General features: G+C 42.2%; 1 protein-coding gene across 4 annotated transcripts in view; it reads right to left on the bottom strand.

Moving 5' to 3' along the window:
• The window catches only part of CCDC73 (coiled-coil domain containing 73), a 154,902-nt gene that overhangs the window by 81,505 nt on the left and 54,601 nt on the right, over positions 1-18,796 (bottom strand). For all 4 annotated transcript variants that reach the window (XM_089309806.1, XM_089309814.1, XM_089309802.1 and 1 more), the window contains exon 3: positions 2,212-2,283. In XM_089309806.1, the coding sequence (XP_089165932.1) occupies positions 2,212-2,283 (72 nt within the window). The remainder of the gene's footprint in view (positions 1-2,211; positions 2,284-18,796) is intronic.

Raw genomic sequence — 18,796 nt, 5'->3', positions numbered from 1 at the left:
GATAAACAGATACTAGGTTTCCTTCTCCAATACCTGGACTGCCATTCCAACAAGAGATTTTAAACTAAGAAATCTTAAGAAAACTTCATCATTCAAGCTTTCTAAATCAAGAAGGAAACTACATGATATAGACAAGCCTCTACCCAAGTCTACAAAATAAGATTTAGAAAAGAGGTCAACAAAGTTGGACCTAGGGGCCAAATGTAGCTGGCTGTTTTTGTACAGCTTGTGAGCTGAGAATAGATTTTACATTTTTTTAAGTTGCTAAAACACAACAAATATTTCAAGTCCCCTGAAAATTCCATAAAGTGAAATTTCAGAGTCCAAAATAAAGTTTTATTGGAGCACTACCACATTAATTCATTTAAGTACTTTCCATAGCTGCTTTCACACAACCAGCCATTTCACGGTTGGGACAGAGACCAAATGGCCCAAAAAGCCTGAAATATTTACTGTATGACTTTGAAGAAAAACCTTGCCAACCTCCAATCTAGATAACCAGAGCAATAGACTACAGTGCTTTGGCTTGCAGGCCTTTGTCCTTTATTTTCCTAAATATTTGTTTTCCTTTTTGTTAACAACCCAGAAACTCAAGGCTGGTGCTGTGGCATAGCGGGTTAACGCCCTGGCCGGAAGCACCAGCATCTCATATGGGTGCTGATTCGAGATGGGAAATGCAGCAAGGACTTTCTATGAAAGTTCCTGTTTTTCTACAAGTTTGTAAAGGTAGGAATCTGGCTTTAGTTACCCTTAGATGGAATGCAGCTCTAAAACATTTGTTAAATAATGTATTCTTCCTCAGCAATTTGAAAGCTATCTTTACCATTCACTAAATTAGACATCTAAATCTATTTCTAGACATTTACGTTCCACTAAATAACTAGTCATGTACATTACTAATAACTGTAATTATTGCTTTATAACATAGTATGCTTTATTATTATTGCTTTATATTGTTCTATATCATAGTATATTAAGAACTGAATATGGCTATTTCACCCTCATCTTTTTCAAAAACTTTCCAGCCATTCTTTTTTTTTTTTTTTTTAAAAAAAAAAAGGATTTATTTGACAGGTAGAGTTACAGATAGTGAGAGGGAGAAACAGAGAGAAAGGTCTTCCTTCTGTTGGTTCACTCCCCAATGGCTACAACAGTTGGAGATGTGCCGATCCAGAGCCAGGAGCCAGGAGCTTCTTCTGGGTCTCCCATGTGGATGCAGGGGCCCAAGGACTTGGGCCATATTCTACTGGCTTTCCCAGGCCATAGTAGAGAACTGGATTGGAAGAGCAGAAGCTGGGACTAGAACCAGTGCTCACATGGGATGCCGGCACCACAGGCGGAGTATTAATCCACTGCACCACAGTGCTGGTCCCTGTGGCCACTCTGATGTGTTTATTTCTACACAAGCCATAGAACCAGTTTAAGGAGTCCAAACACACTCGTGATATTGTATTATATTAAACTTACTGATTAAATGAAGGATTCTGATAACTTTATGGTGTTGACATTTTGAAATTGGTTTGAGCTTCAGTTTATATATAATATTTACCTGTTCTTTCTCCTCACACAGGTCCATCACTCATATAATCAAAACCTGGGTACACTCTAATATTCTGCACAATGTTGCAGATCCAGCTGGCACCAAAATTCCAATCATTTCTGGTGATGCATTCTCTGTCACCTGAATACTGATGTTATTTCTAAGTACTTGTTTTCAATATTGCCAGATAATGAGAAGAGGGACTAACATTAAGCTTTAATTTTTAGTTTTACTTTGGTGAAAAGGCATAGGAAGCACTGTGTTATAAACGCTTCAATACAGTTAAAGCTAGAGAGAAAGAGCTGAACTATTTTTTCCTATTTGGTTACAATATGTAACACACTGGGAAAATATTGTACTGGTTCTGAGTTCTTTAAAAATATTCTCACTCCCTTATAATACAAAATATTTCTCAGATGTAAAATAGTTCATAGTTGTTTTCAGAGTTACCTCTCTATGTTAATATTGAAGAGAATAAAACAAAAGTTTCATTCTCAGTTTTCTGAAGGCCAAAAGTAATGAACAGTTTTAGTTGGAGTTTCCATGAGACTTTGTTTAAAATAATGCACTCTCTCACCAAATATATTTATGAAATTTAAAAGTTAACTTTGAAATATGGATTACAACATATTTTTAAATTAATGTTCATCTGGGGTTAAAAAAATACTCACCTTTTGCCATTTGAGTTCTTGTATTTCCACAATAATTTTGCCGATTTGTTCTTCATATTGAGTCTCTGCTTCCTATGAAAATGAGAAGTTTTAAGACTGTCAGTTTCAGCTCTTTCTAGAGATAGAAAGTTATCTTCTCACCCTTATAATGAAAAAAAGCTGAACAAATTGCAAATTAAATGGATAAATCCTCAGGGAACTGAGGTCTCAGAACAATCAAGTAACTCAAAATCTGAATAGACACATGCCTGCAGGAAAAAAATGGAACCCTAGCGTCTACTTACACCTTCATAAGGGCTGCTGTAAGCACAGGGGTACCTTGAGAAGCCTTGAAAGAGGGAAGTTTCTACCCTCTGGAAGACTTTTCTTTAAGGAAAATCACCAGGTTCTTTCAAGAAAGTGGGGCAGAGTGCTGAGAACCTTTCCCCTGCAGTACTGACTGTGGAGAGGAACAGCAAACACAAGCCATCTTTCCTGGCTCCTCTCCAGTCCAGCGCCCATAATCTGTAGGGATCAGAGCAACAAAAACTATAGCTAAGGCCACTAGTGGAAACCTCTGCAGCTTGGAAAGGGGAACAACACTCACCACTGAACTCTATCTAGACAGATCTGTCATCCTTTTCTCCCAGAAGGAAAGAAAAAAGAAAGCCTTAATCTATGAGGGCAGGCCAATAAAAACTACAACCTGAGAATGCTTGTGAAAACCCACTGCAGCTGCACTGAGGAGTGGACAAACAGAATAGCTCTATTGTAAGGAGAGGCAGGAATACGCCAGTTTTTTTAAAAAAGATTTATTTTATTTATTTGAAAGACAGAGTTACAGAGTGGTAGAGACAGAGAGAGAGGTCTTCCATCCACTGGTTCACTCCCCAAGATGGCTGCAACAGCCGGAGCTGTGCCGATCTGAAGCCAGGAGCCAAGAGCTTCTTTCGGGTCTCCCACGTGGGTGCAGGGGCCCAAGCACTTGGGCCATCTTCTACTGCTATCTCAGGCCATAACAGAGAGCTGGATGGGAAGTGGAGCAGCAGAGACTTGAACTGGCGCCCATATGGGATGCTGGCACTTCAGGCCAGGGCTTTAACCCACTGCACCACCATGCCGGCCCCAGGAATACTCCAGTTAACAATACTAAGCATCATGTTAGGAAGAGGGACCAGAACACTTATGAAGATCTCATCCTGAGGCTGAGGTTTACCTAAGACTGCAGCATTTAAGAAAAAGAGGAATGAGAGAGGGACGAGAACGAGGGGTGGGAGTATGGGGGGGAGAGGCATGGTGGGAAGAATCACCATGTTCCTAATATTGTAATTATGAAGTGTATGAAGTTTGTAACTGTAAAGATGTATAGTTCTGCATATATTCCTATGGACTTACTTCTAAGAGTACAACTTAAAAACTTGCCATGGACCCTAAATCCCCTTAAGCTGGTTGGTAATAATAACATCTTTTTTTTTTTTAAAGATTTGTTTATTTGAAAGTCAGAGTTACATAGAGAGGGGAGAGACAGACAGAGAGAGAGAGGTCTTCCATCCGCTGAATTGGGTTCACTCCCCAACTGGCCCAACGGTCGGAGCTGCGCCGACCTGAAGCCAGAAGCCAGGAGCCTCCTCTGGGTCTCCCACATGGGTGCAGGAGCCCAAGGACTTGGGCCATCTTCTACTGCTTTCTCAGGCCATAGCAGAGAGCTGGATGGGAAGTGGAGCAGCTGGGTCTCGAACTGGCACCTATATGAGATGCTGGTGCTTCAGACCAGGGCATTAACCTGCTGTGCCACAGCACCGGCCCCAATAATATCTTAAGTGTTAAAATGATCATATGGATAGGATTAAATATTAAAGGGATCATATAAATGGATTAGCTGCCTTTCTAATAATAATAGATACAATTAAAAGGGAGTGAGTCCAACATGGTAAGCAGTCTACACAGCAGACTCATAGAATGACGATCACTTTATTTATTTATTTTTTTGACAGGCAGAGTGGACAGAGAGAAAGGTCTTCCTTTTTGCCGTTGGTTCACCCTCCAACCAGAACATCACCCAGCTGCTGGAGGTGTGCTGTGTCAGCCATCACCATTGCCTGGTGTTGGGGATGGCAGAAAGGGGCGACCTCTGTCAGCACATGAAGGGCTAGGACGGCATGCTTCAGCCCGAGGCCATGGCCATATTTGACCATATCCTGGCAGCCATGGACCATTGCCATGCATAACGCATGGTGCACAGGGACCTCAAGCTGGAGAACCTGCTTCTGGAGTGGACCTGAACGTCAAGCTGGTGGACTCTGGGCTCAGCTGCCAAGTGGCCAAGGACGTGCTGGTGTACGGCTTCTGCAGGACCCCAGAGTACAGCGTCCTGGCGGTGTTCCAGCCGGAGGCCTAGGACGCCTTTGTGGCAGATATCTGGAGTCTGGGCATGATCCTCTTCACCCTGATGGCGGGGGCCATGACCTTCATCAGGGGGGACCTGGCAGAGCTGCAGGACTGCATCCATAGGGGATGCTATGAGCTGCCCTATGTGGTCAGCCCGGCCCTGGAGGAGCTCCTGAGCTTGCTGCTAAGCCTGGACCAGTGTCAGAGGCCTACAACAGAACTGGCTCCGCATCACTGGACTACCAGTGGTCCTCCCCCACCCCCCTTTACAGAAAGAAGCTGAGGGTAAGGAGGTGGTGCAGCCCTTAGGAGTTCCCAAGGACCCAGAGGCCCAGGAGTACCTGAGGGCCTGAGTCTGCTGCCAGGCACCGGAGCTGCAATGCCATCTGGCTCTGGCCGCCCCAAACCCATGTTTCTGCTGTTCCTTCAGGCAGAATCTGAAGCAGGTACAGCCCTGTAGGCACAGCGCACATTGGGCAGGGGCCTCGCCACACAGCCCCGCAGTTATGTGGGGTATACCTGCGTACACATCCTCAAGGGAGGTCCAGTGTATGCCTGCCCTTGTCACCTCTGAGTCCCTATCACCTCAGGGCCACAGGGAACCCAAGCCAGAGCCAGAGCCTGATGCCGCTACCGCAGCCTCCCTGCTTGCCTCTCCCCTCCCTGGACAGCTGCAAGAGCAGAGGAGTCCTGATGCCAGCCCAGGCCTGGAACCTGTCCCTGTGGCCACACCCTCCAGCCCCTGCCCCAGCAGCAGTGGGGACCCTGTGGTGCCAAAGGTCCCAGCAGCTGAGCCTGAGGAAGCTTCACTGCCTGTGTCTCAAGCAAGGGCTGGCAGGGCTCAGCAGGACGACTGGCAGGAGGGTCATCAGGTTCCTCTTGCAGTCCTGCTGCATCCTGCCAGCCCCAGCCAGTGGCCCTGGACCCCGGAGGCAAAAAGTGGCCCCCGGGTAGCCTACCTCAAGGCATGTCAAGAACAGGGGTCTGCCAGCTGAGCTGCCTGAGGGTTTTCACTTGCTTGAGACTTTTGTGTGCTTCTCATAAATAAAAATCATAACTGTATAAAAAAAACTAAGTACTATTCTCATAAAAAATGCAGTAGGCTCGTTTGTTAGTAAACTAAGTCTATAAACGATATAATCTAATTTTCCATTTTTATTATTGGTATGTTTTCCTTGAACTAGTCATCTTCCCTGTGTTTCTGATTCTATAATGATCAAATATATTGTACTATATGCATATATATCCTAAATTTGACTTATCAAAAATGCTAATGCTTCTATAAAAGTTTTAAATAAATACTAAATGTTAATCACAAATATAGCAGAAATAATAAAGTATCTCTGAATCATCCAAACAAACAAAAGAGAGAGAGAGAACAGGGAAGGAGACACGGCTGGGAGAATGGTAAAGACAGATTCTCTGGAAAGTGACATAAATGGAAGACCCAAAATCAAGATGGGAGATCCATAGTCAAGCAGGAAGCAGTCAGTCAGAAAAGCCCCCTGGTTGTGTTTAAAACAATGACATATTCTTGAATTACCCCACACCTAAACATAAGGTATCACAACAGGAACCTGAAGCTGCTGCTGAAAACTTCCACAGGCAGAGCTCAAAACTGCATGACTGAGTTTTTTGATAATGAGGACTCTTCTGCAAAGAAAAGATTATTTTTTCTCTTTTGGTTCTAGTTGTTTAAGGAAATCTCTCTTGAATCTCTAGTTGATCCCTAAACTAATAGGACAGCAACTGCAGTGGCCAAACACAACAAAGAATATACACTTTGCAAATCAATTAAGAAAAGTCAGGAAATAAATGATGACAACTAGCAGCAATCCTAGGAAGGGGGAAAGAATTGATTTCCAGAGTTGCCAAATACCCAAAACATATAGTTTTCAATAACAACAAAAAAATAATTACAAGGCAAGCAAAGAAACACTAAAGGCTACCTGTACATAAAAGGAAGAAAAAAATGTTGATAGAAACTGTCCCCAAAGAAGCCCAAACATTGGACTTACTTCACAGACTTCAAATCAACTCTTTTACATATGCTCAAAGAGCTAAAGAAACTATGGCTGGCATTGTGGCGTGGCACAGCATATAAAGCTGCCGCCTGCAAACTAGCATCCCATCTGAGTCCTAGCTGCTCCACTTCTGATCCAGCTCTCTGCTAATGCACCTGGGAAAGCAGTGGAAGATGGCCCAAGTACTTGGGACCCTGCACCCATGTGGGAGACCTGGATGAGGCTCATGGCCCCTGGTTTCAGATCAGCCCAGCTCCCGCTGTTACAGCCATTTTGGGAATGAACCAACAGATGGAAGATCTGTCTCTCCCTCTCCCTTGCTGAAAACTCTGCCTTTAAAATAAAAAAAAAAAAATTTTTAAAAAGAGCTAAAAGAAACCTTGTACAAAAATACTCCAACTATTAAAAAAAAAATGAGGGAATGCTACATACAAGTTTATACTCATAAATTTGACAACTTATAGAGGTGGATCAATTCCTCAAAAACCACAAGCTACCAAAACCCAACCAAGATAATACAATCTGACTAGCCCTGTAACTATTAAAGAAGTAGAACTTGTAATTTAAAAGGTTGCCTAAAAGAAATCTCCATATCCAGATGGCTTCACTGGAGAAAGCTGGCAAACATTTAAGAATGCATTAACACTACATTCCATTCTCTTCCAGAAAAATAAAAGAGGAGTAACCATATTCCAACTCATTTTATAAGGTCTGTTTACCAAGACACCAAAACCAAATAAAAAAATAAGAAAGAAAATTCAGACAAATATCTCTCGCAAAATTTTTTTTTTTTTCAATTATTTGAAAGTCAGAGAGAATGCGATCCTATATCTGCTGGCTCATTCCCCAAATGGCCACAATGGCCAGGGCTGGGCTGGGCCCAAGCCAGGAGCCTGGAGCCTCATTTGGGTTGAGCCATCCTCCGCTGCCCTCCCAGGCATATCAGTAGGGAGCTGGATAGGAAGTAGAGTAACCAGGACACAAATGGCAACAATATAGGATTCTGGTGTGGCAGATGGTGGCTTAACTCTTGCTACACTACAGATTCGGCCTCTCTCACAGATTTTGATGCAAAACATCAATGTAGTAGCAAATAAAATACAATAATGTACTTAAAATAAAAAAGAAAGAAATACAATAACCAGGTAGAATTAGTCCAGGTATGAAAGTTGGTTCAACAAATGAAAATCAGTGTCATTTATCACAACAATAAGCTAAAGAAAAATTTTATCATCCAATTTACACACAAAAAAAGCATTTAACAAAATCCAACCACCTGTTCATGATTAAGAAAAAATTAGGAATAGCAAAAATTATCTTTACTTTTTGTAAAAACCACTTACAAAATCTCTACATATATTATATTTAATGGTGAAAGATTGAATACTGTCATTTTAAGTTCAAGAACAAGGCAGAGATTTCTGCTGTCCTTGTTCTTATTCAACATAGCAGTGAAAGTTCTAGCCATTGCAAGAAGGCATAAATAAACAGATTGGAGAGGAACAAAACTGTCTCTATTTGTAGGTGACATGATTTCATACTTTAAAAAAAAATCCTAAGAAACCTATAAAAAAAAAGTTCCAGCATTAACAAGTGAGTTCAACAAGGTCATAGGACACAGATCAACACAGAAAGAAAAAAAATCATATTTCTAAATAATAACAATGAACACGCAGAAATAAAACTATAATATAATTATACAACAAAAAATAAAATAAATAATAAAAAGTATATACTTCAAAATGTACAGGATCTAGGGGTGGGCATCATGGCACAGTGAGTTAAGGAATGTGGGATGCCTGCATTCAAAATTGGAGTTCTTAGTTCAAGTCCTGGGACTACTCCAGACTTCTAATACACCTTCCTGCTAATGTGCATGGAGGCAACAGATGAATGGCCCAAGTACTAGGTTCTTGCCACCTATTTGGGAGATGTGGATAAAGTTTCTGGCTCTTGGCTTCAGACTGCCTGGTCCTGGTTGTTGTAAGCATTTGAGGAGTAAACCAGAGAGTAAATGCTCGCTCACTCACTCAGTCACTCACTCTTTCAAATAAATAAATAAATATTTTTTTAAAATGTACAGGATCGGGGCCGGTGCTGTGGCGCAGCAAGTAATGCCCTGGCCTGAAGCACTGGTTCGAGTCCTGGCTGCTCCACTGCCCATCCAGCTCTCTGCTATGGCCTGGGATAGCAGAAGATGGCCCAAGTCCTTGGGCCCCTGCACCTGCGTGGGAGACCCAGAATACACTCCAGGCTCCTGGCTCCTGGCTCTGGATTGGCACGGTTCCGGCTATTGTAGCCAATTGGGGAGTGAACCATCGGATGGAAGACCTCTCTCTCTCTCTACCTTTCCTCTCTCTCTGTGTAACTCTGACTCTCAAGTAAAATAAATAAATCATTAAGGCCGGCGCCATGGCTCAATAGGCTAGTCCTCCGCTTTGCGGTGCCGGCACACCGGGTTCTAGTCCCGGTTGGGGCGCCGGATTCTGTCCCAGCTGCCCCTCTTCCAGGCCAGCTCTCTGCTGTGGCCAGGGAGTGCAGTGGAGGATGGCCCAAGTACTTGGGCCCTGCACCCCATGGGAGACCAGGATAAGCACCTGGCTCCTGGTTTCAGATCAGTACGGTGCGCCGGCCGCGGCGGCCATTGGAGGGTGAACCAACAGCAAAGGAAGACATTTCTCTCTCTCTCTCTCTCTCACTGTCCACTCTGCCTGTCCAAAAAAAGTAAATAAAATAAATCATTAAAAAAAAAGTACAGGATCTATGCTAATAAAGTCAACAACATAAATTAAAAACATGCTAAACATATTCTTATCTAAAATAGTATGTAATATATGATTTCATTAATATGAAATGTTAGAATAATCAAAACTCATTGAATGTAGAAGGAAATTAAATGTGCGGTTACCTATTGGGGTGAGAATGGGACGGAACTGGCCTCAGAATAGGTACACTGGAGGCCGGCGCCATGGCTCACTAGGCTAATCCTCCGCCTAGCGGCGCCGGCACACCGGGTTCTAGTCCCGGTTGGGGTGCCGGATTCTGTCCCGGTTGCCCCTCTTCCAGGCCAGCTCTCTGCTGTGGCCAGGGAGTGCAGTGGAGGATGGCCCAGGTGCTTGGGCCCTGCACCCCATGGGAGACCAGGAAAAGCACCTGGCTCCTGGCTCCTGCCATTGGATCAGCGCGGTGCGCCAGCCGCGGCAGCCATTGGAGGGTGAACCAACGGCAAAGGAAGACCTTTCTCTCTGTCTGTCTCTCTCACTGTCCACTCTGCCTGTCAAAAAAAAAAAAAAAAAAAAAAGAATAGGTACACTGGAACTTCCTACATTGACGTAAACACTTTATATCTTGATAAGGATTTGCATTATATAGATATATGCATCTGTGAAAACACACTGACTGAACACTTAAGATTATACATTTTACATTGTATGTAAATTAGTGTAAAGAAGGAAGCTGTAAAAAAATTAATGAACTCCACTTAATGATATGCATTTTGAAGTATTTAGGGGGAAGTGTAATGATGTCTGCAATTTACTTTGAAATCATCAAGTAATAAAGTCAAAAAGGGACAGATATATAAGGATAGTAAAATGTTAATTGTATATGAGTGTTCATTATAAAATTATTATAATTTTGCTGTATGTCTGATGATTTTCATAACAAAATGCTGGAGAGAATCAGAAAGTAGTATTAACAAATGAAGTATTTGCCTTTGTTATGAAATATTTTCCTTAGGTGTATTATTTATTATACATCCAAACACATACAAATACACAAACACACAAACACATTTATGCTATGTTACTCAATGACAGACATTCATGAAAGTTGTTTCAATAGAATTTTGTTTTCACCAACAAGTAACAACAAAACCCAACTCACAATAGCCAGGGGAGTTACTCCCCATAAAAAGAGCTATAAAAGTTAAGTGTATCTATAAGTGATTATTTCAGTGGCTCACTCAACAATAACATCAACAATTACGATTCTTCCCACCTATCTACTCTGTCATTATCAAAGTGATTTTCTTTAAACTTTCTACTCGCTGTGGTTAGTAAACCCGCTATTTAACTACAGATGTTAAGGACAGACAAGAGTACCTTGTAGTAGAAAAAGTGTATTCTCTTAAAGAGCAATAAAAAACTTCCCAGAAAAGCTTTCCAACAGACATCCCCTAATGTCTCACTGGCCAAAACTGAGTTACATACCCACTCCAAAGTCAGTAACTGACACAGGAGAACAATGGGTCTTCATAAGTGTTTAAGACCAGTGAGGACCCACCTGAGTCACATTGGTGAGAAGTGAAACCTAAGACACAGTCAGGGTTCTTCTAACAGGAAAGAAGGGAGGAAATGCATACTAACAGTTAAAGCTACATGACAACTGAAGAGAGGAAACATTAGAATCTCCTGCAATATCTGTAGCCAGAACTTCTGAAAGAGGAAATAAGCTTATATGCATTTATTCTGGGAGGGAAGGTATATATAACATGCATCTCTTTCCAAAGCAGCTGGATTGAAAATGTGCAAGATACTGCTTTTCATCTTCTAGGTTTGGTTATAAGCTACTTTTTTGTGGTTACTGTGGGTTCTGATATCTTACCATGATCTAGATATTGTTCTAAGTAACTTCTATGTATTTATTAATTTAATCCTGGGTATAATTCATAAGGTAGATACTCTGTCTTTATTTTACAAACGAGGAAACTTATGAAACAAAAGTATAATAAGCCATACAGCAGGTAAATATAGCTAGTATTTGAACCCAGATGGTCTCTTAAATACATGATACTACCTTTAAAAGACTGTGGATGCTATAGGACTGTAGAGATTGTTATGATATACTCACCTTCAGAAACTTCAAACACCATCCAAACGTGTTTTACCTTTGTTAAATATGCAAGTGCATTGTGATTTTTGGCAGAACATTTTAAAGTAAAAACTAGATACAAAACTGAACAAAAAATAAAAAGAATTTAGGAATTGCTACGAATGTTTTAACATTTATATTTTTCTATGTCAGAATTTTTTGTAGTAAATTAATTTGATGTGGAAAAAGTGGTTGACACAGTTATGAGGAAGAGAATTTAAAAAAAATACATAGAATGTCGAGGTCATCCCATGAATGCTAGAGATATTTATGTTGAATTTTTTTTAGCTAATCAGATGAAGAAACTATTTGGAAGAATTATTAGTATTTTGTTAGACATAAGAAACTGAATTGGGTAATTTCGTAGGAGGTGGATTATGAGTTTGAAAAGGAGAGCAAAAGTCCCAGTAACAGTTTTGGAGGCTTGGACATGTGCCTACTGCTTGTACTATGTCCCTAAATCTGTTCAGGGTCAAGAATTGAAGAGATCTGACCAATACACAGCCCATCTTGTAAAACTACAGCCTGAAGCAAGCACTTTGAAAAACATGACACTTTCTAAAGGTTATAAAGAGTAAATAAACCATCAAATTACTCCTCTTTTATTGTTTTTGTAAAAACACTTAAATCCTTGTAGTCCTAAGGCATCTAATAAAAAATAAATACTTCCTCCAAGGTTCTATATTCTAGATACTTTATTGAAGTTAGAGATAGGATTTTATTTTTACTGAATATATTTTTCTCATTTCTCTTAACTTTTAAAAACTGCTTGAAGAATACATAGAAGAAAAAAATGAAATTTCCAATAAAAATAATTTTTAATGGAAAGCATGAAATTAAAATCCTTATATAGTAAAAACCTAATACTATTTTTCAAAAATGTGGCTAACACTATTTTTATCAATTTTCCATGTAGCATAAAGATATATATTCTACAAATTATAATGATAAGAGGTATGAACTCATAGCATAATTAATTTTACAGGGCACTAAATGTTGCTTATTGTTATTTGCCACATTTTATATTCCTACTTAGCCATTTTTTTCTCACAATTTTCTGGCAAATCACTGTTACTTTAGACTAACAGAAACTCCAATAACTTTGATTGTTTAATTAAAATTCCAGGACTTAGTCCCGTTTGGCAATTAACAAACTTGATATGGCTGTTCTCTAAAGTACTGTAATACTTTGTTCATAACTTTATTTTGATAAATAATACATAGTTATAATGATAGAAATTTCACATGGTATAATGTACCCTTAAATCTTCAATTATCCTAAGCCATAAACTGAGAAACAGTTTGGAAAAGGTTATCAAATCAATGCATATCTTAAAAGTCTAAAAGCTTTATGGTAGAACTCCTTTATTCCCATTTTACAGATTATTTGGATCAGAAAACAGTTTCAGGGGGTGAGAATTGGGCTTGACAGGTAAGATTCTTGTTAGGTCATCATGATGTCCATGTCCCACATCAGAGTGCCTGGGTTCAATACTGGGATTGGCTCCTGATTCCAGCTTTTTGTTAAGGTGCATCCTGGAAGCTAGCAGGTGATGACCCAAGAAGTTAGGTCCCTGTCACCATCATGAGAGACTCAATGAGTTCCCAATTCCTGGCTAATGCAGGGATCTGGGGAGTGGGCCAATGGATTAGAGAAGGCTCTTTCTCTCCTTCTCTTTCAAATAACAAAAAAATTTTGAAAATTTTTAAATAATTTTCAATTGTTCTAGTATTCTAGTTATAGTGTACTAAAGACTAAACATTTATTTCCTTCATTATTTGTACAAGATTACAGGAAGGAAAAACAAGGAAATTTTGAGGAAAAATGGGTAATTAAGAGTATAAAATAATGTTTCACAAATATTTTAACATCACAGAGCAATCAGACCCTTAGCACTGCTTTTAAAATATTTTATCTTTTCTGAAAGGCAGAGAGACAGAACAGAAGAGAGAGGTGGGGAAAGAAAGAGATCTTCCAGCTGCTGCTTTACTCCCCAAATGCACACAAAAGCCAGGGCTGGGCCAAACTGAACCCAAGAGCCAGGATTTCAATCTACGTGGGTGCCAGGAACCCAAGTACCTGGCCCATCACCTGCTGTCTTTCGGAAGGCAGAGCTGACACTTGAACCCAGACAATTCAATGTGGAATGAAGATCCCATCTTAACTGCTGCACCAGTTGCCCCATTCCTACCACTGATTTTTAAAATCCTTTTTCATAGCTTCAGCTTGGTGGGTCATTTTTATAGTTTCTCACTACCATGGAGAGAACGTTCTGCATTGCAAACATCTACCATGTTAGTATATACATACCTACCTCATTCTTTTAAGTAGCTACATAATAGTCCACATATCTGATTCAGTAATCTAATTCTGCGTTATCTGTGGCCATTTAAAATGACAGCTTATTAAGTGCCACAATTCTGTATATTGATTGAGCTCAGCTGGGCAGTTCTGTCACTGCTGTGGATAAGGTCATTCATGCACACATTCACACAAGTAAGATATTTTGGCTGGGGCTGGAATAACCATGACATTCTCCCATACTCCAGTGTCTCTCCCTATGTGGCTTCTCATCATTAAATAATCTGAGCTCTATGATGTGGCAGCCGGCTTCCAAGAAGGTGTGTTCTAAGAGAATAAGCCTCAGTGTGCAAGAACTTACCAAGTGAGGATCAACATGCAGGTAGGGGGCCTCTATAGTTTGCAAATGTCCCAAAAGCCAAATAAATCCTACATACAGTCTAAGGCTAATATAGGAGTGATCTATTCAAGAGCATGAAGTATGGCTCACTGAAAGCCACAAATATAACAGTATAATTTATTTACTACCTTTGACAGATATTTAGATTGCTTATAACTTTTCCCATCTCAACAAAATAGTAAATATCACTGTGGAAAAATCTTTACCCAACTTAACCTACACAAGACATTACCCTAAATTAAAATATAAATTATTCATATTTAGTGATCACGAAGTTCTAAATTCTAATTTAAACAAATAAAGCCAAAATTCCGTTCAGTATCTGTATTAATTAACCTCAGCAGGGAAAGGAGATATCAGTACTCATTCCAGAAAACTTTTGGCAACACTGGGAGTTACTAATTTTTAAAATATTATTCCAGGGGCCAGCGCTGTGACATAGTAAGTTAAGCCTTCATCTGCAGACCTGGCATCCCATATGGGCACCAGTTTTCAAGTCCTGGCTGTTTCACTTCTGATCCAGTTCTCTGCTAAGGGACTGGGAAAGCAGTGGAACATGGTCCATGTTCTTGGGCCCCCGCATCCACGTAGGAGACCTGGATAAAGCTTCTGGCTCCTGCCTTCACATCTGCTCAGTTCTGACCACTATGGCCATTTGAGGAGTGAACCAGCAGATGGGAGACCTCTCTTTCTGTCTTTTCCTCTGTTACTCTGCTTTTCAAATAAATTAATAAATCTTTAAAAAAACATGATTCCAGAATAAGAAGCAAATAATATCTCATTTTTGTTCTAATTTCATTTTATTAGTAAAGATAGGGATATTTTTATGCTTTATGATTACTTGCATTTCTTTCCTCTATGCAGTTTTCCACTGAGTTACTCATCCTGATTTGCAGAAATATTTCTTAGGTAAGTTTTTTTTTTTTTTTGACAGGCAGAGTGGACAGTGAGAGAGAGAGACAGAGAGAAAGGTCTTCCTTTGCCGTTGGTTCACCCCACAATGGCCACTGTGGCCGGCACACTGCTGCCGGCGCACTTCGCTGATCCGAAGCCGGGAGCCAGGTGCTTCTCCTGGTCTCCCACGCGGGTGCAGGGCCCAAGGACTTGGGCCATCCTCCACTGCACTCCCTGGCCACAGCAGAGAGCTGGCCTGGAAGAGGGGCAACCGGGACAGAATCCGGCGCCCCGACCGGGACTAGAACCCATTGTGCCGGCACCGCAAGGCAGAGGATTAGCCTAGTGAGCTGCGGCGCTGGCCAAAGTTTTCTCTTCCCTTCAGAGAAAGGTACCTCCTTCTTTGATGTCCCTTTCTTTCCACCAAGATCTCAACTCACAGAGATTTTTCATTTAGGTCATTTTTTGCTACAGTGTCTTGGCTTTGCATGCCTGAGAAACTCTCATGGGCTTTTTAGCCAAATCCAAATGCCAGAGAGCTGGCCTGGAAGAGGAGCAACCAGGACAGAATCCAGCGCCCCGACTGGGACTAGAACCCAGGGTGCCAGTGCCGCAAGAGGAGGATTAGGTTATTGAGCCGCGGCGCCAGCCCTTAGGTAAGATATTGATCTTACCATTTTCCATATCACAAATATTTCCTGTCACATTTATTTTTACTTTATGTATCATATCTAGTAATCTTTTCCTTCAAGAATAAAATCTGTACTGCTAAGAATAAAGAGAGATTTTTTTTTATTTCACAGATAGAGTTAGACAGGGAGAGAGAGAGAGAGAGAGAGAGAGGTCTTCCTTCCATTGGTTCACCCCTCAAATGGCTGCCATGGCTGGAGCTACGCCGATCTGAAGCCAGGAGCTTCTTTCTGGTCTCCCATGTGGGTGCAGCTGGGTGCACTGCCTTCCCGGGGCCACAGCAGAGAGCTGGACTGGAAGAGGAGCAACCGCAACTAGAACCCGGCGCCCATATGGGATGTCGGCGCCACAGGCAGAGGATTAACCTAGTGAGCCATGGCGCCGGCCAAGAGATTGTTTTATAATAAAGATTTATTTTATTTATTTGAAAGGCAGAGTTAGAGAGATGTTCTATCTGCTAGTTCACTCCCTAAACAGCTGCCAACCCAAGGCTAGGCCAGGCCAAAAGCAGGAGCCAGGAGATTCCTCCAGGTCTTCCATGTGGGTGCAGGGGCACAAGGACTTGGGCTATCTTCCACTGCTTTCCCAGGCACATTAGCAGGGAGCTGGATTGGAGGTGGAACATCCAGGCCTCAAATTGGTGTCTACATGGGATGCCAGGGTCGCAGATGGTGACTTAACCCAATACGCCACAATACTAGACCCAAAAATGATTGCTTCGTAATAGCCATAGCTGGGCCAGGCCATAGCCAGGAGTCTGGAAATCCATTCAGGTCTCCCATGTGGGTGGCAGGGACCCAAAGACTTGGGCCATCCTCTGCTGCGTTCTCAGGTTCATTAGCATGAAGCTGAATTGGAAGTGGAGCAGCCAGGACTTGAACCTGCACTCATATGGCATGCCCATGTCATAAGTGGCAGCTTAACCTGTTGTGCCACAATGCCAGCCCTAATGAAAACTTTCCATGACTATTCTCATACATTCCTTTTTTTAAATTTTTTTTGAAAGGCAGAGTTAGACAGCGAGAGAGAGAGACAGAGAGAAAGGTCTTCCTTCTGTTGGTTCACCCCGCCAAATGGCTGCTACGGCTGGTGCACTGTGCCGATCCGAAGCCAGGAGCCAGGTGCTTCTTCCTGGTCTCCCATGCGGGTGCAGGGCCCAAGCACTTGGGCCATCCTCCACTGCCTTTCCAGGCCACAGCAGAGAGCTGGACTGGAAGAGGAGCAACTGGTACAGAATCCGGTGCCCCAGCTGGGACTAGAGCCCAGGGTGCCGGCGCCATAGCAGAGGATTAGCCAAGTGAGCCGCAGCGCTGGCCACATTCCTTTCTTACAGATATAATTTTAGGGTTATTTTGAACAGTTCAGAAAAACATCACATTGGGTTTTGATTGGATTATTACAATTTCAGATCCTTTGATGGAACCTCTAGAAATGAAAAATATAATAATTGAGATTAAAGATACTAAACAGAAGGGCAGAGTGGGATGGTGGCTAAAATGCTCCAGTAATCATCTCCCCAAGGGACACCAATCTGAACAGCTGTTCAGACACCAAGCCACCTTCACAAGAGCTAAAGAAACCAAGTGAGGGACCACAGTGCTATAGAGAAATCCAGAGTCCTGCCCCCAGGCCAGTACCTGCAAACTCTAAGCCTTTGGACTCTCCTAGCCAGACTGCCAAAACACTGCTTATACCAAACTTTTTCCAACCTCTGGTAGACAATGGAACAAGACTCCAGCCTTTAGGGTAAAGGCAGGAAAGTAAGCTTATAATTTTCCCTTGAAGCTCAGTGCCAGACCTGGTACAATGAGACATAGGACCAGATAAAGCCAAATACCTGTATGCCAGGCCAGTGCTTGGAGACATGAGCCTCTAGATTTTCTCTGGTATCAGGAAGAGACCAGTTGGATGGATTCACCTCAGGCTATATCACCACCAACCTCATGCAGGCCTAATATGAACCACTGAAACAGAACAGAGCTCAAGGACTTTTAAGACCCATGTGTGAACCAACTTAGTGCCACCCTGGGCAACCAAATCACTGCCTCCACCAACCCTCCCCCCAACCTCTAGCAGACAGCAGGGATTAAGAATTCAGTCACAGGGGAATAGCAAAGGAAAAATAAATTCAGGGTTTTACCTAGAAGCTCAGTACCAGTCCTACTACTGTGAGACTCAGCACCAGACACAGCCCAAAAGCCCCTATTCCCAGGCCAGAACTTACAGACAGACCCTTCAGACATACCTTGGCATCATGTGGAGACCTGCACCCTGGTAGGACAAACTTGTATTTCAGTGTACAATACCCTTCAGCCTCACTTAGTCTCAGCACACACCTCTGCAAGACAGTACAGGGCTGCAAAACTCAGGTGGAACCCAACTTAATGAAAAGAGATTGCCTTCAATACTTATCCTCCTTGGGCAACCTTGGACAGAGAGCCAGGAATGAGATTCTAGCCACTGAGGAGGAGTAGGGGAACAAAGCACAGGATAATACCTTGTAATTCAGTGCCAGTGTGGTAAAACTCAGCAATGGTCAGATTTTAGTAATCCCTAAACCCAGGCTAGTACCTCTGAACAAAGCCTCCAGACCTCCCCCAGTGCCAAGCAGAGTCAATAGGACTCTCAACTACCATCACTAGTGGCTAGTGGCAGCACTTGGTCTTGGTGGTGGACCATGGGGCAGGCCTGGGATCATGAAGGTGCTGGCCTTCCATCTATGGTGAGTGGGGTTGTGGGAGCATTTGTCTAGAATCCTGGACTTGTTTCTTGGGTCCCTGTGGTGACAAGGACATAGTCACAGTCATGGTATTACCAGATGGGGATGCATGAGTCCCTCTAGCAACAGCCTCAGGTTTCTATGGAGTGTCCTGGTACCCACCTACCTTTTCTTCCACAAAGCAATTTCTCTCTTCATGTTTGTTGCTTGGAGGAGTGGCGTGGGGAGGATGGAATGGGAAATCCTATGGTCACCAGCACCACAATGTTAGGTCACACCTGGAGCCTATGCCCTGCCAAAACCTGTACAGCATATGC

Source organism: Oryctolagus cuniculus, chromosome 1 (genome assembly GCF_051225735.1).
Source record: "Oryctolagus cuniculus isolate XC-2025 breed Fujian yellow rabbit chromosome 1, ASM5122573v1, whole genome shotgun sequence".
Taxonomy (NCBI): domain Eukaryota; kingdom Metazoa; phylum Chordata; class Mammalia; order Lagomorpha; family Leporidae; genus Oryctolagus; species Oryctolagus cuniculus.
The sequence above is the reverse complement of the archived record's forward strand: the minus strand, read 5'-3'. Positions and strand labels throughout refer to the sequence as shown.